The sequence below is a fragment of the Peromyscus californicus genome, unplaced genomic scaffold (genome assembly GCF_007827085.1).
Source record: "Peromyscus californicus insignis strain IS unplaced genomic scaffold, ASM782708v3 Scaffold_19__1_contigs__length_69161282, whole genome shotgun sequence".
Lineage (NCBI taxonomy): Eukaryota > Metazoa > Chordata > Mammalia > Rodentia > Cricetidae > Peromyscus > Peromyscus californicus.
Window position 1 is genome coordinate 3,754,541 of NW_026294491.1, and position 21,514 is coordinate 3,776,054.

The window sequence follows — 21,514 nt, forward strand, 5'->3', positions numbered from 1 at the left end:
CTTGTCCCGTCTTCTGCAGCTTTCCAGGCACAACAAACAGCTGCAGCACCTGCTGAAGCCGGTGAGGCGCATCCAGGAGGAGGAGGCTGAGGGCATCTCTTCCATGGTATGGCAGGGGTGAGAGTTTGGGGGTGGGGTGGGGCTTGAACCCAGGAACCTGACTTGGTGGAGCTGGATGGACTGGTGGCTGTGAAGGAACAGAGCTGTGATGTGAGGGCAGGAATGAGACTTCTGTGGGAATGCGAGAGAAGCAAGGGGCAGGCTAGAGGCAGAAAGCTGTGGTCATCCAAAGCCAGCCTAGAACCAAGTGAGCTTGGATCTGAGAGCCAGGCTAGAATCTGTGGGTGGGGCTTGCAGCTGGACTGGGGTACAGTGCTGTAACCTTGATACAGAAATGAGAGCAAGACCTTGCATCTGGGACAGGTCTGGAATATTGTAGCAGGACCCCGGGGCAGGGCTGAAGAGGGCACCAACTCCCCTTTCTGGTTGAGTGGGCTTGGTCTGGGCTGGCTGAAGGGTCACCCCCAGGAGCAGCACTCTGGATGCCTGCAGGGCTGACCCAATGCCCACACCTCTGCCCCCAGCTCAGTCTCAACAACAAGCAGCTGTCCCAGATGCTCAAGTCCTCGGCGCCAGCCCAGGAGGAGGAGGAGGACCCTCTGGCCTACTACGAGAACCACACCTCGCAGATTGAGGTGAGGCAGAGGACACCGGGTGTGAGCCGGGGGCAGTGAGGGCCTCTGCCCAGGGTGACCAGGTGTCACCTGACCAATCAGATTGTGCGGCAAGACCGAAGCATGGAGCAGATCGTGTTCCCCGTGCCGGCCATCTGCCAGTTCCTGACAGAGGAGACCAAGCACCGGCTCTTCACCACCACCGAGCAGGATGAGCAGGGCAGCAAAGTGAGCGACTTCTTCGACCAGTCCTCCTTCCTGCACAACGAGATGGAGTGGCAGCGCCGGCTTCGCAGTGAGGACCGCGGCTCGCCCCTCCCGGGGCCCCCTCCCCTCCCTGGGGCCCCAGACAGAGGGGGTGTTTGGACCCTCACGCCACACTGTCTCCTCAGGCATGCCGCTCATCTACTGGTTCTCCCGCCGCATGACACTGTGGGGCAGCATCTCCTTCAACCTGGCTGTATTCATCAACATCATCATCGCTTTCTTCTACCCCTACGTAGAGGGTGCGTCCACAGGTGAGGCTGCCCACCCCTCCCTTGCACAGCGGGGAGACACACCCCTGCATTGCCCCGTGGGCCCTCTGCCTGTTATGAGGGGCAAGTGTGGCTCAAGGGACAGACAGGTTGGCCTCCTGGGAGACGGCCTGTGGGCATGTATGTGTACACACATACAGATGTAAGCCAGAGACTTGAGAGGTCTGCAGCAGCTGGTGGGGTGCAGCAGGTACACTGGGTCCTTAGGGGAGGTTCTGGGGGCTCTGGGATTCACACTGGGGCCGTCAGGGCTTAAGCACCCTGCTCATGCCTGCCCACTGCCCGCAGGTGTGCTGGGCTCCCCACTCATCTCGCTGCTCTTCTGGATCCTCATCTGCTTCTCCATTGCGGCGCTGTTCACCAAGCGCTACAGTGTCCGCCCCCTCATTGTGGCGCTCATCCTACGGTCCATCTACTACTTGGGCATTGGGCCCACACTCAACATCCTGGGTGCCCTCAATGTGAGTGCTGCGGGGTCCTCGGCCACCCCGCTCACCTGCTGATCCCTGCCGTTCTTACGGAGCTCCTTGTAGGCCTGTTCTGTGCTTCTCCCACAACTCAGGCAGCCAGGGATTAGCCACTTGAGATCAGGAGCCTTGGGCGTCAAATGCAGGGTGCTGGCCATGCACTGCCCACGGGCCATGCACAGGTGGATGTCAAACTTACGACTTTTCCTAACCCAGCACTGTAAGACTGGGGTCTTCTACGTTCCAGCCTGCTTCACCTGAGCCTCAGTTTCCCCAGGGCTTCACTTCTTTGATACTGCACCTCTCACAACTCATTCCACGGGACTAGCCTCTAGGCTAGGCTTGGTGGCAGGGCTGAGGGTTAGGATAGATGATGGGTTGCTGACTGCCACATCCTGCCCTTTCTATCTAGCTGACCAACAAGATCGTGTTTGTGGTGAGCTTCGTGGGCAACCGTGGTACCTTCATCCGTGGCTATAAGGCCATGGTCATGGACATGGAGTTCTTGTACCACGTGGGCTACATCCTGACAAGCGTTCTGGGCCTCTTTGCTCATGAGCTCTTCTACAGCATCCTGGTGAGCCTGCAGTTGGGCTGGGGCCACGGGCTTCCAACCCTAGTTTCTCATAAGCCTCCACCTATCCCATTCAGAGGAGGGATCAATCCGGACTTGGCCAGGCCAGGCATTTGTCCTCCAACCTCTGACCTGAACACAGTGTATAACTCTAAGCAGGTTTCTTATCTGCCCTGTGTCGTCTCATGACAACTTTGCCTCCTAGAATCAGAGGGTGAAATGTACAACTGTGTGAGAAATGCTTAGAATGCGTCCCTGGGAGTGTAGCGTAAGAGTTGCCAACCTTCCGGAGTGGCTGGTGTCCACTCAACATGACACCTCTCACATCTGCCCCTGGTCTTAGAAGCACAGATTCTCCTAGAAACCTCCCAGTTTACTTCACTCCGGATTGGGCACTGACCCCACGGGCAGGGCCTGACTTACTGAGGTGCTGTCCCTGCAGCTCTTCGACCTCATCTACCGTGAGGAGACGCTGTTTAATGTCATCAAGAGTGTGACTCGCAATGGCCGCTCCATCCTGCTGACTGCCCTCCTGGCCCTCATACTAGTCTACCTCTTCTCCATCGTGGGGTTCCTCTTCCTCAAGGATGATTTCATCCTGGAGGTGGACCGGCTGCCTGGGAACCACTCCAGAGGTCTTGGGAACTTCCTTTCTGGGGTGGGTGTGTGGGGGTGACAATGGGCACGCAGAGGTAACTGTCAGCACCAGACAGGGCATGCCTGTTCTAGGCTCCCTGCCTCCTCCTGTTGGGTTTTGGGGACATCTAGTGTACACCAACCTGTACGTTCTAGTTCACTGCAGTCTAGTGGGTAGGCAGAGCCATGGAAGCCCTGGCAGACCTGTCTGTCATGGAGAACCTGGTGTCTGCAGGGGCTGCCTTGGGCCAGGCCCAGAGTCACAGAGACCCTCCCTAGCTGTAGTGTGAGCCAGCAGGAGGGGAGGCCTCCCAGGGACATGTCTCAGGACAGACTAGAGCAATGCTAAGGTCAGACAGACATTTCTATCTCCTTGTGACCTTATTCCTATCACCTCTAGCCAGCACCCTGGGAATGTCACATGGAGCTGCCACATTTATGGGCACATGTAGTGGGGACAAGCTAGACTGTGTCTCGGAGGTATCGGTGCCTGAGATCCTAGAAGGTAAGGCTGAGACACCTGCAGGATGGGGTGGGACAGGACAGAATGGGCAGCCCGGGTCTGAGCGTACTGACCACCCACAGAGGACGAGGAGCTGGACAGCACTGAGCGGGCCTGTGACACTCTACTTATGTGCATCGTCACCGTCATGAACCATGGACTGCGCAATGGTGGTGGTGTGGGTGACATCCTCCGCAAGCCCTCCAAAGATGTGAGTATCCCTGCCCTGCCCTTGGGCCTCAGCCAGGCAGCAGCTGGGTCCCCTCCATGCTGACCATCCCACCCACTTCTGTGAATGCTCCCTGCTTCCTATACCCAGCCAGTTTCTCTGACATTGTCCAGAGCTATCCACCCCAGCCCACTTAGTCTCACTGTAGATGCTACAAGGGACTCCATGGCAACAGTCTTGGCTCTGAGGCTTGGGAAGGTGTGAGCCAGGCATCAGTCTCTGGCTTCCTCAGCCCCGGGGGCGGGGATGGGGGGGGCGGGGTGGAGCAGGACACTGAGTCAGCTCTGTGAGGAGTCTCAGAACTTAACACAGGGCTGCTGGCTGTCTAAGCCATCAATTCCCAGTTGCTTGGGAGAAGTCATCTCTGGCTAGACAAGGGTTCTGGAATGTGTGAGACATCCTGAAAGTTGACCTAGGAGCTCACATCTGCCCTTCCCTTTAACTAAGTTAAAGGCAGAAACAAGCCCTGTTTTGTAACAGGACAAACTTGTAAGGGCTTCCTCCTGGCCAGCCCTTTCCAAACGTCAGCTCAGGGCTTCTTTGAGTTGACAGATGATGTCACTGCCATCCTTAGGCTCCCACATCTCTCTCTTGGGGCTTGGAGTGAGCACAGCCAAACGGCCTGCTGAACTGTGTCCTCACAGTACCCCCCCCACCCCCCTACCCCTACCCCGCTGTGCAGGAGTCCCTCTTCCCTGCCCGGGTGGTATACGACCTCCTGTTCTACTTCATCGTCATAATCATCGTGTTGAACCTCATCTTTGGGGTGATCATCGACACCTTCGCCGACCTGCGCAGTGAGAAGCAGAAGAAAGAGGAGATCCTCAAGACCACATGCTTCATCTGTGGTGAGGCCCACTTCCGCGCTTAGCTGGTCCCTGCTGTGCCGCTGGAGGCTTCTACACCGTAGAAGTTCCACCCCAGTTCTACACCCCAGTTCCACCCCTGCTGAGGCCCCCACACAAGGTGGATGGCTGCCTGTCCATTCCAGGATGGAGGGAGCTGACCTAGCTTGTGCTGGGATTGGCAGGACTTGGGAAACCACTGCTTCAAGCCTGGGCCTCCAGAAGAGGAACCTAAGGGCACTGTGGTCTCAGGCTTCTGGTTTCCATCCACTGTTCCTTCCAAACCCAGTGACCAGGGCCCAAAGAGCAGGGGTCACCTGTAGGACAGACTGTTGACCCAGTTTGTCCTGTCCCCACTGGGCTCAGGCAGCTGCTCTGCAGTAGTGTCTCCATGGCTGAGCAGTGGGAGCTTTAACAGAGTGACCCAAATAGCCCAGGGTCAACTGAGCGTTAAGAGAGTGACCCAAATAGCCCAGGGTGAACTGTCTAAAGCAGTCACCATGGTGGTCCTCAAGTGGGTAATGGTTTCACTTCCTCCCTCTGCCCGCAGGTCTGGAGAGGGACAAGTTTGACAACAAGACAGTCTCCTTCGAGGAGCACATCAAGCTGGAGCACAACATGTGGAATTACCTGTACTTCATCGTGCTGGTCCGTGTCAAGAACAAGACGGACTACACAGGCCCCGAGAGCTACGTGGCTCAGATGATCAAGGTGAGTGTGTACACCACTGCAGGCCTGGCTCTGCTGGTCCACAACCTGGAGGAGACGCTACATCTGCTGGCCTTGGCCTGAAGGTTAACAGCTGCCGACGGTGTTGGGCCAGCCAGGGAGTGAGGAGCAGCTGCGGCCAGCCCTGGGCTATGCAAAACCCTGCCAGCCACCCTGGATTCACTCTACTGATGTGAGAAGAAAATGAACTCGCAGGGAACCCGTCAGCCCTGGAGGAACATGGTGTACCAGGGCCCTAGCGTACAGCAGTGGGGGGCAGTATGGAGTGGGGAGAGCCCACTGAGGGAGGCTGATCCCACAGGGCCTCTGAGAAGGCACAGCAAGGGAGGATGACTTCCTAAAGTCAGCATTGTCCCAACCTGAGAGAAAGCCTAGAAAAGCTTAGAGGAATTAAATATAATCCTTCCGATTTCCATAGTCATGGCGGCAGTGAAGAGCTTTGTCTCGAGGGGTTTATCTGTTGGTCTGAGAATTCACAGCTTGTGACAGGGAACCAGAAAACTGCTTTGCTGGTGCCTCTCCCTCCTGCTGCCGCATCTATCCTGGGAAACGTGCGCTAGCCCTTCCTAGCAAGGCCTGGCTCTGCTGGCCATCCATGTACCTCTCATCTTCCTTGGGAATGGGGCATGCACCTCTGTGGCAGCAGAAAGGAGGGTACGAGGGCAGGGAGTGAGCAGATGGCAGAGATGCCAGCCAACGGCTTACTAGTGGGCAGGGCCACCTCACGAAGGGCAGCCTGCTGTGGCGGTGGAAGCCCACCTCCGGCTTCCTCCTGCCTGCCTGGGAAGACCAGGCCTGTTCCCATTTCCCCATGACACACTCCCTGCTAGCCATCTGGTTTAGGGTGTGGCTGTCCCTGAGCAATGCCTCCCTGGTCCTCACCCCAGCACTTTGTTCCAGAACAAGAACCTGGACTGGTTCCCACGGATGCGCGCCATGTCCCTGGTGAGCGGTGAGGGCGAGGGTGAACAGAATGAGATCCGAATCCTGCAGGAGAAACTTGGCTCCACCATGAAGCTGGTGTCCCACCTCACTGCCCAGCTCAATGAACTCAAGGAGCAGGTGTGTTCTCCACCTGAGGCCTGTCTTCTGTAGCAGCCAGGCAGGCCTCCAAGGGTTCAGTGTGGCTGTAGGAAATTGTCTTCCTTTGCATGTGGCAGCAGCTCTACCCAATATAGCTCCATAACCCTTATCTCCCAGTTGCACCCAATTAAGGGTTTGGCAGACTGAGGACACCCTGGGGGTCGGGGGTGGCTGTCACCAGTGCTGGAGGGCAGCTGGGCTCTTGGGGGAGGATGCATGCAGCCTTTCACGGTGCTGTGGAGAAGGGAGCTGGGCCACCTGACGAGACTTGTTTAACTCAGATGACAGAGCAGCGGAAACGGAGGCAGCGTCTGGGCTTTGTGGATGTGCAGAACTGCATGAGCCGCTGAGCAGAGCCACGGAAGCCCCCACAGGAGGTCCACGGAAAACATTGCTGCCTTTCCTCCAGGTCAGATGGCCATCGGCCCATCAGCCTCTGGAGGCCAGGTGCCTACTCCACCACCTGCTCTGCTGGCAACCCTCCCGCAAGCCAGGCTCTGGCCAGCAGGGGTACTTCAGAGCACAGTCCTGCTTAGAGCCCTTGAAGAGACTCAGTTTACCTTAGTGCCTTAGAGGACACTAGGTCCTCCAGACTGCTGTGCCTTGAAGCAGTTAACTGACATTGCTCAGTGGTCCTTGCAGGGGTTAGAAGTGGGCTGCCTCTCATCTCCAAGCACTACATTGTGGCTGTTCCCGGCCTTCCTCCTGCCTCAGGAAGGTGGTAGCCTGCTGTTATTAGCTACTTAGTTAGGGCTTGATACTTAACTTATTCCCCGGGGTTATCCCACCCTGTTGTGCCTGCTGGGGACAGTGTGCTGAACTCTTGGCCCCGTCCAAGGTGCCTGATGACTCAGGATGAATGGCTTTGTAGGCAAGCGTCACTAGCCCAAGGGACAGGACTGAGCTGTATGAAATGGTGTCTGACTGCTTTTCTCTCTGGTGTCATGTTTTACAAGTCCTATGTCCTGAGAACTAATGTGTTAACTGCCTTAAATAAATTAATGGAATCCAAGGCCACCAGGGGCTGTGCTTCTGCTTCCCACACAGCTGGTGGCCAGTGTGCCCTGGCGGCCTGGCCTCCCCTCAGGCAGTGCCTACCAGAGCTCTGGTTACTTGACTAGCTCCACTGGGCTGCAGGCCCGGCCTTGATCCACTTGGCAGCTGCAGGACATCTGGGTAGGATTGAGACCTAATAGGAGCGTGAGGTTTAAGCAGGTGCAGTAAGGTGGCCTGTGTGTCTTGTAGCCCTCCACAGAACCTGCCCGGTGCCGATGCCACACTCAGTTCAAGCTTGGCTACAGCTCTGCTGTCCCTCAAGCCACCTAGGCATGTGTACTTCTGCAGGGCTGGAGTGAGAGACTTGAGCTGTGCTGAGTCTGTGGTAGAGGGCCAGACAGGATGTCTGCTACACACTTAACTGCATATCCTGGTGTCTCCCCAGCTGCTCCTACACAACAGGGAGCCTGAGGACCCTCACTGGGTTGTGGACCTCAGGCTGGAAGGGTCCTATGTTCCCTCTGCTCGGGAGATGCCCTGGCATATGCTATGCAGCATCCCTGTTCAGGCAGACAGGGCCTCCCGCATGATGGGCCGGTGAGTCAGTTCCAAACAGGGAGAGTGGAGAACTGGACAGCTTTATTGACGAGGCTCAGGTACGTGGGCGGGACAAGACCCGAGCCCAGGCTTTGTGCTTCTCCTCTGGCCTCGTGGGTGCAAACTTCTCCTGGAGTTTCTTCCACACGCTCTTATCCATCTCCTGAAATTCTTCCAGGGTGTCTGCACAGGGAGAGACAGAACGCTGATGTCTCAAGCTGTCCCCAGAAGAGCCCACTTGGCTTTCTAGTGCCCGGTCTGTACGGTGAAAGGCAGTTCAGTGGTTATACCGAAACATGACAGGCAGTAATAGGACACACGCATAAGGGTTACTGACCACCCCGTCAGCACCACAGATGTACACTTCCTGCCCAATCCACAGGAACTTGCAAAGAAACGGCCCCAATTTTCTTCAAGCCGGGCCACTCTAATGTCTACCTTAGCTATAGGTACCAAGGTAGAGGGAGACAAGCCCTTGGCTCCGGAAGCATCAAGATGAGGCGCTGCCAGGCTCAGCAGTATGGGTCTCTGCAAGCTGGAGGGGAGAGGATGGACGCCTCCCTGAAACCTTGCAATCTTGAGTTCAACTCTAAAACTAGGACAAGACCACAAACCTCCCAAGCTGGGTTTGTGGCAATCAGGTTGGTAATGTCAGCCCTTCACAGTGGTGGTGGTGGTGGTGGTGTGTGTGAATGTGCACATGCAGAGAGCCATGTTTAAGAACCACACACATGAGCCAGGCAGTTGTACTCCCACCACTCATGAGGCAGATCTCTGGGAGTTTGAAGCTAGCCTGGTCTACATAATGAGTTCCAGGACAGCCAGAGGTACACAGAGAAATCCTGTCTTAAACCCACCCCAACACACACACATCATGATCCAAGCAGTTCTTCCCTAAGCTGACAGTTTGGGTTTGGTGGTTTTTCTCAGGGTGTCCTGTGCACAGGACACCCAACAGCATTCTGGCCTCCTATCCACCAAGGCCAGCATGGCCCCACCCACAACCATAAGTGTCTCTGGACATGGCTCATATCTATGGGGCAGACAGCTACAGTAGTCCAAGAACTCTCCTCAGGTCAGGTGGCGGTGGTGGCACACGCCTTTAATCCCAGCACTCGGGAGGCAGAGCCTGGCGGATCTCTGTGAGTTTGAGGCCAGCCTGGTCTATAGAGTGAGATCCAGGACAGGCACCAAAGCTACAGAGAAACCCTGTCTCAGAAAAACAAAAACAAAACAAGAACTCCCCTCAGCTAAGAGCCTGTGACATAATCATTTTATAGTTCATAGATATTAAACTTAGATCCTATCATGGTACTGCTTAGCTTTCAGGGACTTGATTTTAACAAAAGCGCTGGCTTGAAGGACTGTTTACGGGTAGTGGCTCCACATTCGCTTGGGGCGCTGTGTGGCAGCCACCAGCACAGCCTCCCACCCTGCGACTTTCAGAAAGTCCAGATCCCCAAACAAGACCCAAAGTGTGACACCGGGATCCCTGCCCTCTGACACACTAAGGTGGCCACACTGCAGGCCTGGCTGGTCCTCTGTTTTTGTGGATCCTTGTTCAGGTGGTCCTGGCTCCACACAGTTACAACAGAAACATGAGGCCTGCTGTGCACACATTGCTGGAGTTTCCTGGGCGGACTAGAATCCAGACCACAAGTTACCATGCTGCCCGCCACCCACCCAGAGGCTTCCTGAAGTCTAGCAGAAGGGACAAGCACAGGCCAGTGGGAACCCGAGTCCATGCTAAGCTCATTGTCAGGATCACTCAAAGGCACTCCATCACTGCTGGTGATGACATCACCAGGGATGTGGGAGTAAAGAGAGGCCTGGCCACACAGCAAAGCCTGCTCTCCTGAGACACAGCAGATGCCACAGGTTCCCATCTGCTCAGAAGGGTGAGAATTCTAGAAGGTCAAATCTCCACTGCCAAAAGGAAGGAGAAATTTCTAGAGTACCAGACAGCCAGCCTTTCAGGGCCATGCCCTCACTGAAAAGGTTAGCCTATTTTTATATACAATATCCTTGGCAGTAAAAATAGCAATTTTCCAGTACCTACCTGCTCTGACCCTGCCCCCACCCCGCCACCCTTTCAGCGACAATGGAAATGGGGAAATAGGGAGGGGCTGACTGGCAGGGGCTTCCTTCCTACCAACTGGGTTCTAGCATGAGTCCTAAACAGACCTCGTTAGACGCATATCGAACCTGCAGACCACATCTCCTGGGACAGATAACTCACAGGCGGATATCCCCATACTCATTTACTGAATGGCTTTTTGTTTTAATTAAAAGCCTCATTGTTTATAAAGCCCCCTTAGGACCATAAAAATAAAATTATTTTCCTTCCATCCTGATTCCAATGACTTCCATTTGGCAAATATGTGGTCCCTTGTTCCCAGGCACCAGTCTTGAATTAAAAGTATAAAGATGATTTTCTCTTCTAAGTAATGCCTTTGACCTTTTCCATATTCTGTGGCTTAAACACATGAGCCCTGTAGCTTAGGGTTTCCTCTGAGCTATTCCTCAAGGCTTTTCATCATGCAAAACTGTCTTATTAGGCAATCCTTCTCAGCCTTCAAGCTCATAGCAAACCACCCAGGGAGGGCAGCCACGTCTCCTACCTGTGGACAGGATCAGCTTGTATTCTTCCACGGACAGACCACTGAAGCTGGTGTCTCTGGGGCGAGGGTACTGGCACAGGGCAGGAGAGAAGGGACATGTTAGCTCTGCAGGACACTGGCCTTGCTGCAATTTACCTGGGCCCTGAGCCCCGGCCCCAGCCGGTCCCCGGGCCCCGGAGCCAGAACCTGATGAGAGGAGCGGCGCCACCTGGAGGTCAGGACTCACACACACACAAGCCAGAACTGTGGAGAACTGAGAGGCAGGCCCAGGACTCAGAATTTCTAACTACTAGCTCCCAGGTGACACCCACAGAGCTGCTCAGGACCACACTCAGTAGATAGCATTTGGAAGGAATCCCTTTTGCACACAGGCTCTTCCATTTGGTCATGTCTATTTATGGAGCTACTGAACATATTTTTCGAGTCTGGAAAAACCACACTACATGCATTTTGACAGTAATCATGTCAAGGCTGAGGAGGAGCAGAGCTAGGTGTGACAGGGCTGTTCCAGTACTCCATCTTTATCAGCGTGTGACATCAATTCCATCACTGAGTGGGAAATACGGACAGGAGCACGTGGCTTTTATTCAGCAGACCTTTAAAGGCCTCTGCCAGGCACCATTGTTGGCTTAGCTGAAAGTACTGGTTACACTTGAACCACCCGTTCTGACTGGCCCTCCCATCAGAGGCCGGGACCAAAGCCTGCGCCCACTCACCTTGTGTTTATAGTAGTTTGAATGTAGTCGTGCTAAGCTTTCGTACATCTGATCACAGGCCTCGGGTTCTGCCACCTGAAAGACAGCAGGCCCCCTAGAAGTGAGCGGAGGAGGTGGCCCCTCGCTGCACCTACACTTCCAGGGAGGGTTCTGTGTATTCATTCAGAGAAAGCACTGGAGTCCCAGCTCCGTGGGAAGCAAACCTCCCTCCAGCTCCGGCTAGGAGAAGCCACCTTAGTGGATGCAAAGTCCCACTTCACCCACCCTCAACCTGCAGGGTCCCTAAGCCCTCAAAACACAAACAAGTGTTCAGCAGCTCTGTGCACCTTGGGAACCACCATGCCAGCTGCAGGTTGCAAAGGACATGCTGGGGCAGTGTGGACTCCAGGAATCCAGAAGGAAGCTCAAGAGATGGCAGGGGAAGAGAAGCCCTCCGGCTGGAAGGGACCATGTGAATGAGGAGAGGACGCAGGGTGTTGCCATGGAGGACTGCAGAGCATCTGGGTCTGCCCGAGGTCCAGGACAGAGACAGAGAGACAGAGAGAGAGGAGGGGCGGGCACGCGCTTTGTGAAATGAGATCAGTACGAAGTAGATTACTCTTTATGAAAGACCAAACAACCACAAATGAATAAACGAAACCTCCAGCACTTTCATCTCTACGCAAGAAGCTGCTAAGACTGCAAGGGAGAAGCCATCTGGGGTGCAGGGCACACCTGCAGTCCCAGCACTTGGGCAGGGGAGTCTGAAGTCAGCCTGGGCTACATGGAGAGCTCAGCCGACCCTGGCCTGTAGAGCAGACAGTCTGAGAGGAAAGGAAGCCATGTTGCAAAGCAGGTGAACCAAGTAGGACCAAGACAGACTGCGCTGTGTGCAGCCAGGAGGCGGCCCAGAGCACAGGCCTGAAGGAGGCAGACAGGAGGAAACACCGAGGAGGGAGGCAGGCCTCTGCTGGGAGGCGCTCATCTTTAACCCTTGCTTCTCTCCACCCTTGCTGTCTGTCTATATACCTCATTACTTTTCTCTGCCAGGAACTCTGAAAGCTCCCAGAACCAAACTCTTACATAGTTTTCCCAGAATTCAAATGATGGCTTTTTTTCTGATTTAAATCCTTTCTTGAAGAGCAAGCATATAAATAAATCAGGAGTTAAGCATTTCGGGGAGGCAGCCCTCTTCTGCCTGTGTGTCAAATGAGGTCCCAGCACTCAGCCAACGCAGCACCAGACCTGCTTTCCTTGCTACCAGATGTGCCCCGCTCAAGGTCGGCAGGGGCTGTCCAGAAAGCCACCGGAGGAGAGCGGGCTGTGGGCTGAGTAGAGACTGGGGTCAGCTATATGACAAAGATTTAACTAATTTCAGGGTACAAAACAGAGGGAGGAATGTGGGGCTAGCATGCCCCTGGGCGGTTCTCCCCAACAAGGGCCAGCAGGACTAGGGCAGCAGCCATGCTCTCCAGGGAGGAAGTACTTCTGATGCTTCTTTCATGGTGGTGGTGGGGGGGGGGGGTGCACACAGGGTCTCTATGTAGTTCTGGCTGTCACTACGCACTATGTAGAACCAGGATGTCATTGAAGTCACAGAGATGCTCCTGCCTCTGCCTTCTGAATGCTAGGATTAAAGGTGTGGGCCACCATGACTGCTGGCACACTGCTTCTTGAGTAGGCATGGGTAACAGCTACTCAGAAGACAGAAGACAGCACACAAACCACAAGCTCTGGGCCGAGGATACAGAACGAAACCCTGTCTCAAGCCAAGTACAGGGTCAGGGAGACAGTTCTGCTGTTAACATGCTTGCTGTGCAAGCATGAGGATGCAGTCAAGCCCCAGAACCTGTGCACAGGCTGGGTACTGAGGCACACACTCATCATTAGTTGCGGTACTTGGCAGATGGAGACGGTGGATCTCTGGCTCACTGGCCTGCCTAGCCTACTCAGCGAGTTCCAGGGCAGAGAGAGACCCTGCCTCAAAATAAATAAATAAATAGAAAGAAAAAGGTGGACAGCACTGGAGGGACGACACCAGAAGCTGTCATCTGACCTCCACATGTGTGTGTGCAAATGTGCATACACACACCCACCTCCACATGTGCAGCTGCACACTCACAAATAGCAGTCACACAATACCTAAACACCAAACAGAAAAGGTCATTCCCCCGGCTCTCCACACCTGTGCTGACTGTCCACTTACAAACTCCACAGCCTGCACAAACTATCTCCACACATGGCCTTGGTGTGAGCGGGGGTGGAGGGGGTTGGGGGGGGGCTTGCAGGGAGCAAAGGCCTCTGTGGCTGCAGAACAGTGGGGACCAGCCGCCCTGGTGGGATCCTGGCACCATTGTTCACTAGCTATAAGATGTTGTGCAAGTCACTGACCCTCTGCCCATTCACTTAAAGCAAGCTGCCATGTTCCTTTCCCGTTCCCTGAATACACCCATTCTTGTGAACATCTGATTACTCCTAAAGCCCTCTTGCCCCATAATGCTTGGGCATGTGCTCCTGGGATCTCTCTTGTAATCACACAGGACAACTAATGCTGATATAATGCCATTTGTCTAATAATCTGTGTCCACAGTCCAATCCTGACCACTGTCTGGGGAAACCCTCACAGGGCAGAGGACCACCTACTGTGGTCCACTGTCCTGTGCCAATCACCTTTCATCCTGGGCCTCAGCCTTTCTCATGTATCGCCACTTTTCATGTATACTGGTGAACTTGACTTTAAAAAAGAAGTGATAATAAATAATAGCCTCTACCTCCAAGGGCGGTGTGAGGCTGAAGGAGGTGACATGGCTGCTCCTGTCCTGGAACTTCAGGAAATGGCGCCAGTGTGCGTTAGGATTATCAGCACAGTACTGGGGCCGACTTTTCAACACAAACATGGAAGAGAGCACTGCTTAGACCAATACAGAGCACACAGGGATGTGTAATGTGCGTGGCCGTGCAGCGGGAACCAAGGAAGAATGGAGAAACACTGCAGCAGAGATCAGCTGGAACACAGCCCAGAAGGATCCAAGGAGTGGGCCTGAGTGGCCAGTGCATCTGGCAGGAGTGACTGGGGATGGGGACAAGACAGTGGGAACCACGGAGGCCCTGCCAGCCCACACTGGACCTGACCCTGACACCTCTGGGCACTAAGCATGCCATGGCCAGGCAAGGGGGCTCTACCAAAGGCTGTTCATCTGCACCCACCCCTCCCAGGCCTCTCCTGGGCAAACCCACACTCTAACCAGACCTGAGCCCCAGCCAGTCTCCCCACAGACATGGCCCTGATCCTCTCCCAGCTGCTCCGCTTCTTCCTGCCCACCCCCACCCCCCCAGCGACCAGGGAGTCTCAACCTGTCAACTCACTCGCCCCTGACAGCAGCAGCAGACAGGATGAACGCAGAGGCCAGGGCCTTGAGTGCACAAATGAAGTGACCCCAGGAACCCTCAACCTCCTCAGTGCCTGCCCTCTGTCCCTCAGGCCTGTAATCTCTGAACTCGGGAGGTAGGGGGATGGTGAGTTCAAGGCCATCCTGGGGGTCTAGTTAACACAATGCAAAATGATCTGTCATCTAATTTCCCACTAGGTCAGGTGTTTACAATTACAGAAGGCTGTAGAAGCAGCCCAGTGGAGGTGGTGGGAGTTTGCAATATGCCAATTTCTAGCAAATTCTTATTGCCTGAGGAGAGACAGCAAGAACAGGTCCCATTCCGGGATCCATGTTACATCTAACTCTAGCTCAGCAATTAAAGCCTAGTTTTGTTTGCTACCTAACAGCTATCAACAGGACCCCTGTCTCATTCCCGAACCCGAACCCCACACCCACCTACACCTTACACTCCAGTCAGAGATTCCAGCACAGGTACTCTGGAGCCTGGAACACCCAGCATTTCTGAAATGTCTTCTGGGTTTTAGGAAAGACTCCGACATACAAAGCTTTAAATTACCTGAATTTTGCATTTGCACCTAATGAGATTATGGACATTTTGGGACAAAGAGCCGCACATGGGCGTTATGAAAAATTCAACACTGTTCCCTGAACACGAATGAAATGGAGGCTCCGAGACAAGTGCCCTTTACAGCTCCATCTCGTTCCCTCTGCATTTCCCTGCTCAGCCGTCAGTAAATTTCTCTTTACCATATTAAACTTTTATACATACAAATCTACATCAGTGCCGTAGGCACTGATTTCAATTTTCAAAATTGAATTTTGGGTGGTGACAGCAATTCGTACAGCGGCCCCTGTTCCAGTCACACACGGGAAGCATAAGCACATTGGGGAGGGCGCCACAGACTGTTCAGCTAATTAAGGTGGGGCTGGATCTGGTCCAAGAGGCTCTGTGAGGAGAAGGCTTCAGGACTCTGTAATGAACTTCTGACATGAGCCATGCTGTCGCGGAGCACATTCCCGTCAGTGCAACTGGAGGTTCATTTCTTAAGCACCTACTATGGAGTGAGTGCACTGCTAGGGGACCAGACCGTGAGGGACATACAGGAGAAGCAGGCAGTCAGGCTGAGGGGACAAGAGACACGCACACTGAAAAGCTGTGTGGAGCGGAGTGGCAGAGTCAGGGAACAGCAGCCAGCGCTGCAGATGAACAGGGCAGGTGGCAGTAAGGATGGAGTGTCACACAGGGCACAGAGCAGACACAGTCCCTAGTTGGTCCAAGCTTGAGTAGTAGGTGATCCAAGCTGTTTCAGGAGAGAGGGCTTCAGTGACCGGAGCCACAGACCATTGGCAAGCTGTGTTTGGGTTTTTGGTGTGGAGGACAGCAGTTCAAAGTCACTGGGGTCTCAAAGATTAATAAGGACACAAGCTCTGAAAGGCGGCAAAGCAAGGGCCTGAGAGGGCAGGCTGATGAGCATGCTATACTGTTGGGTGGTGAGGGGCAAGGCTGGGAAGCCAGGCTGGACCTGGAAGGCTCAGAGTGAGTTCCTGCTAACGCCCAGGAGGCAGCAGGCCAGTTCTAAAGATGTCCGAGGAAGTGGTGACCACTTGAAGCAGCCATGCACCTCTGAGAGGAACAGCCATGCACACACGCGGCTCTCTGCTCCGAACACTCTGATCCCACCCACTCCAACCTGTCCTAGGGACCACTGTGCTCACAACCCACCTCCGCAGTGCCTTCAAGTTACAAAGAGCACAATCTGTCCTTAGACCACATCCCCAAAATCTGATTTGGTGGCTGAAGTACACACCAACAACACCGAGATGCCTTCTCTGTGGCCATCACATGCCAGGCCCCATTGAGGTGCCAGGGACCAGGCTTCAGCTGGTTGACTACACACCTTGGATTCCCTTTGAGGAGGTGTGGGGACTGTTTTCTTTGCTAGAAACCCAGCAAAGCTTGACGTCTTTCCCCCAGCCCATCATCTAACCCTTCATAAAACACAACTGCCACAGCCTGTGCAGGACAGGCAGCAGCGTCTCCAGACCCTCCCCAGAGCTGGCCTGAGCTGGCCACCCTGCAGCTGACTCTGAGAGATCTGCTCTTTGCCTGCAGTTCAGTCACTAAGCACAGCTGCTTGCCCCTCCCCCACACCGAGATTCTTTTGTGAAGCTCTAGGTGCTGCAGGGAATGAGAACTCTTAAGGAACCTATTCAATGGAGACAAGACCCGTAACCATGAACTTCAAAAGGGAACAACAGGAGGGAAGGTGGTAGAGGAGGTCCGTGTGTTCCGGCTCCCCGCTGCCATCTCCCCTCCCGGTGGGTTTGGGGTGGGCCCGAGAGAAGGCCCAAAGGGCAACCTCTGGTGGCTTAGAGAGGCGGAGGGAGGGTTTGTGCGCAGGCTGGGTCTGAATTACTAACTGGCCTTTCTGTGCTGGTGCCCCACCGAGCAGGAGCAGCACCTTTCTTCTGGCTGCACTGGGGAGGCAGGGTGCAGGCAAAGAGCAAAGGGCCTGAGGTGGTTCATTCTCCGCCCCAGCAGTGAATGGGAGGGAGGGAGGGACTTGATGTTCACCGAGGAACTTCACAGGGGTCTCTCAAGAGGACTGACCAGGGGGGACCTGCTGACACCGGGCCCCCTCACCCCCCTGCAGACCAGGGCACTGGCTGGTCGTCAAGAGACCTGGCTCAGCCGTTTTACTTTTCTGATTTGACTTCAATGTAAGAATCAGGACAGTGATGGCTACTTCACTTGGTGGCACAAAGGATAAAATCAGATGAGATGTACCAAGTGCTCCAAGCACCTTTTACGTCCTTGTTAGACCACAGGAAGCCAAGAGGCCGAGAGGATGCGGGTCTCCACACAGCTGCTCCACCTCCTCCAGTGCCGCTTTCTGGACAAGTGGCAGAAAGGCGGGGGACACAGCAATCTGCCACCCCCGGGGTCTCATCCCGCCTTCTGCTGTCGGTTTAATGAAGCGTCTCTCAGAACCACCTTTCTCTCTCAAGGTCTTTTCTAAGTGATCCGGGGGTGGAGGTGGGAGTGACTCACACACTGTTCTCTGTCCCAGCCAAGGACTGCTCCCTCCAAAAATTACCACCAAGATTTACTAAGCCCAGGCAGGCTCAATTTCAGGTGACATCAGGATGAGCTACGACAAAGGTCCTGAGTAATGTGTCCACTGCCACCACGACACCCTAATTCACTCTACCAAGAACACATCCATCAGCTGTGGCAGAACCGTCGGTGAAGCCCTGACTTGCATCTGCAGCTATGACTCAAGTCTGTGTGGGCCTCAGCTGATCAGAAACTGTGTCCCTAGGTGATGACAACGGATGACAACTCCCAAAGAGAAAGCTGGCTGTATTATGCTAACAATCAAGTAGGTGAGTGTCAGTCTCTCCCTCTAGCCTCTGGCTGCTCAACTAAGGTACTTGGGGCCAAGGAGCAGACCTCACCTACATCAGCAGTGCCTGGGACCCCACACACAGAAAGCTTCAAACCAAGGAATTTACCAAGTGAGTCTGCATGCAGGACACAGAAGCCTGCCCTCCCACCTCAGCGCTTCTTCCAACTTCTGCTACATGTGCAACCGGACTGGAGATGACTGGCCTCACAAACCACAACCACTTGCTTGCTCATTCAGATATTCACTGGATGCTTTTGTGTGCCAAGAACCATATTGGACATGGTGGATGAATGAGGGTGGGGGCTTCATCCCTATTCTCAGGAGGCTCATAACATAAATTAGGGAGCATAGCTCTAGAAAGCCCATGGGGTTTGCCTCAAGATCCATATGATATAGGTCAGTGAAGACCACTAAGCGCCATGTGAGGACCTTGTGCATAGAGTGACCTCCCCAGACTCACAGAAGTCCTGGGCCAGACTTCCATCCACATTACTCACAGCAGTCTAGTCATGAGGATGCCACTGGCACGCCCTCACTCGTGAGGTGGGCTGGTCTAGCTGCACTATCCCCACGTTCCTGCTTTGGCAGGTCGTAGTCCGGTTTCACAGGTCATTTGTTTGGCCAGTACGTGCGCTGTGCATCTCACTTGACACCTCTGACCTCTTGCCTAAGCCCCACGCTCAAATGACCTCCTGCCTACTTGACATTTCCACTTGGAAATGTCTACTCGGCATCTCAGGCTCAAAGCATCTAACATCAAACGCGCGATGTTCTTCCCACACCCCACCTGTTCCTCATCTAGTCTTTCCCATTTGAGTAAATGGCACCCAGCTGCTCAAGCCCAAAAAAGAAAAGGGGGAAAATCTAGGTGCTGTCCTTGGTTCCTCTTTCCTTCCACCCCACAGCCAGCACGTCCATGCTGTTCATGTGACTTGCACAATCCAAACTGCTCCAGTTACTTCCGTCTCTGTGCGGCCACCCTTACCCAAAGGGCCAGCATCTCCTCCTGGGTCACCACAGCAGGCTCCTCTGGGGCCTCCCTGTTTCTCTTGCCCTCTATAATCCATCTGCCGCGGCACCAGAGAAACCTTTTAAAATCAGGTCACCTCCGTCCCCGTCCCCTGATTAAATGTCCCCGGTGGCTTCTCACTGGCCTTATGGTAAGGTCCGACTCCTAGTCGGAACCCTTAAGACCGAATGGGAGGACTGGAGTGGGTGGCTGGGCAGCTGAAACGAATCCAGGTTCAATTCCTAGTAACCACGTGGTGGCTCACAACCACCAGGAACTTCAGCTCCAGGGGATCCAACGCCCTCTTCTGGCCTCCGTGGGCACTGCACTAACGTGGTACAGGGACATACGGGTAGGCAAAATACCCAAACACGTTTAAAACAAAAACTGTACGGTGCCCGGCTCCTGTCCTTCCTCAGCTTTAAATCTTAGCTGTGGGCACACCATTCACTACCCTTCATTCTGGCTTGCTTCCCGAAGACTCTTGGTACCTTGAGACTCACCAACGTATGTCCCTCAGGCAAGCCCCAGGAACACCACATTTTCTGTGATCACAGAACTTATTGGGGCTGTCTGATGCGTCGACTTGTTCCCTGTGTCCTGTTCATTCAAAGCCACATGGGGTGGGGCTGGAGAGATGGCTCGGCGGTTAAGAGCACTGGCTGCTCTTCCAGAGGTCCTGAGTTCAATTCCCAGCACCCACATGGTGGCTCACAACCATCTGTAATGAGATCTGGTGCCCTCCTCTGGCCTGCAGGGATACATGCAGACAGAACTCTGTATACATAATAAATACATAAACCTTTAAAAAAAAAAAAAAAAAAAGCCACGTGGGGCAAGACCTTGCCTAATCCCCGCTGTCTCCCTGGAACCTAACCTCGTTCGCGGCAAATGGCCGTGCTTGACAAGGGAACCTAGGCCAGAGGCGGGCGGGAAGTCCTGCTACTCACACGAGGGTCCCGGGTGGAAGACCCAAACCCGCGGCACAGTTTTCCAGGGCGAGAGACAGAGGGGTTTGGCGGAGTCTTGCTGGGGTTCTTGGGGGCAGGCTCGGCTCACAAACACGTTAACCATGTGACGGAAGAAACAACCCCGCCTTACAAGTCGATTCTTCAGTGGCATCTGACCTCAGGGGCGCTCCACCGGTCCCCGGGGAGAAGGCGTCGCCCTCCACAGCTCGCAGGAAGGTGGGGACCTCGCACACGTGCAGCCTGTCACGGGGCCGACGCATGCGCACAACCCCCCACCCTGGCCGCCCCTCGCTCGACGCCTCCAACCTCCTCCCCTCCGGTCACCTGGGTGTTCTCTCCCTCCCGAAAGGCCTGTGCTACCCGCTTCCGCAGGTAAGCGCCCAAGTCCCGGCCCCGTTTGGTCTCGTCCACTGGCCATTCCTCACAGAGCTTAAGGAAACGGCGGTAGCGGAGAGCGGCCATCTTGGGCCCCGCTGGCCCCGCCCCTGGGGGAGGAGTCGAGGCCGCGGGCGGCGCGTGCGCACTAAGGCGCGCTGGCTTCGGCCGGCGGACATGCGCAGTTTCGCCGACGGCTTGCTGCCCTCCAGGCAGGGGCGCTGCTCACCAGTGAGTGTGAGCCCTGAGCTCTTCTTCAGTCTTTGTCCAGGAACTCGCCCAGCTCCCAGGGGCAAAGCAGACGCGGTGTACCCTGGAGACAGCTTTGCTTTTCGTTTTCAAATGACTTCACAAGCTCGAGACTGAAAAAGCTTCCCCCGAGACCTCCGGTGTTTTGCCTAAGGGAAAGATTTGCATGTAAATGCAGGTTGTTATTGGATGAAGGTGTGTTTGAACTTAATCTCTGGCAGGCACTTGCCGGCCACACACACCTGCCCACTCCCACACTTACTGCCCGGTACTTGTCTCCAGTACTTGGACCTCTGCTACAGTTTCTCAGCTATCATCGCTCTCTCTTCAGCCTCTCCAATATACTCCTCACCTCATGCATAGGCTTCCTACGAATGTAGTACCAAAAAGGTTGCTTCGGCCTGGAAAACTTAAAAAAAAAAGTCTATTTATTTATTTTATTTTATTTTATACGTATGAGTGCTGACCTGCATATATGTCTGCGCACCACAGCCGCACGTGGGTTCTGGGAACCAAACCTGATTCTCCGCAAGAGCAACCAGTGCTCTTGCTAGCTGAGCCATTTCTCCAGCCCCAAGGATGATTATTTTTGTTATGGCAAAATACAACATAAAATGCACTGTCTTTTTAATTTAAAGAAATTTTTTTTTTTGTATGTGTAGGAATATCTGCCTATGTGCACCAAGTGCATTCCTGGTCAGAAAAGAGCATCAGTCCCCAGGAACTGGGATCATAGACAGCTGTGAGCTACCACGTGGGTCCTCTGCAAGAACAGCAAACGCTGGGACTGGAGAGATGGCTCAGAAGTTAAGAACACTGGCTGTTCTTCCAGAGGTCCTGAGTTCAATTCCCAGCATCCACGTGGTGGCTCACAACCATCTGTAATGAGATCTGACTCCCTCTTCTGGCCTGCAGAGATACATG

At 54.4% G+C, this 21,514-nt stretch overlaps 2 protein-coding genes across 5 annotated transcripts in view; one reads left to right on the top strand and one right to left on the bottom strand.

Annotated features, from left to right (window-relative positions):
* Itpr3 (inositol 1,4,5-trisphosphate receptor type 3) overlaps positions 1-7,292 on the top strand; it is a 71,271-nt gene extending 63,979 nt beyond the window's left edge. For all 4 annotated transcript variants that reach the window (XM_052744347.1, XM_052744346.1, XM_052744348.1 and 1 more), the window contains 13 exons: positions 20-106; positions 585-695; positions 777-969; positions 1,067-1,192; positions 1,499-1,671; positions 2,090-2,254; positions 2,694-2,886; positions 3,288-3,392; positions 3,473-3,600; positions 4,301-4,466; positions 5,014-5,174; positions 6,093-6,254; positions 6,557-7,292. In XM_052744347.1, coding sequence (XP_052600307.1) covers positions 20-106; positions 585-695; positions 777-969; positions 1,067-1,192; positions 1,499-1,671; positions 2,090-2,254; positions 2,694-2,886; positions 3,288-3,392; positions 3,473-3,600; positions 4,301-4,466; positions 5,014-5,174; positions 6,093-6,254; positions 6,557-6,625 — 1,839 coding nt within the window. In that variant the 3' untranslated portion in view covers positions 6,626-7,292. The remainder of the gene's footprint in view (positions 1-19; positions 107-584; positions 696-776; positions 970-1,066; positions 1,193-1,498; positions 1,672-2,089; positions 2,255-2,693; positions 2,887-3,287; positions 3,393-3,472; positions 3,601-4,300; positions 4,467-5,013; positions 5,175-6,092; positions 6,255-6,556) is intronic.
* Positions 7,293-7,890: 598 nt separating this feature from the next.
* Positions 7,891-20,465, bottom strand: LOC128114393 (ubiquinol-cytochrome-c reductase complex assembly factor 2). Its single transcript, XM_052744350.1, has 4 exons — positions 20,291-20,465; positions 11,206-11,280; positions 10,490-10,559; positions 7,891-8,051 (listed from the first exon to the last, which is right to left on the bottom strand). Exons 1-4 carry the CDS (start codon positions 20,426-20,428, stop codon positions 7,924-7,926), a joined length of 411 nt encoding a protein of 136 aa, XP_052600310.1. The 5' UTR covers positions 20,429-20,465; the 3' UTR covers positions 7,891-7,923.
* Between the last annotated feature and the right edge of the window lie 1,049 nt (positions 20,466-21,514).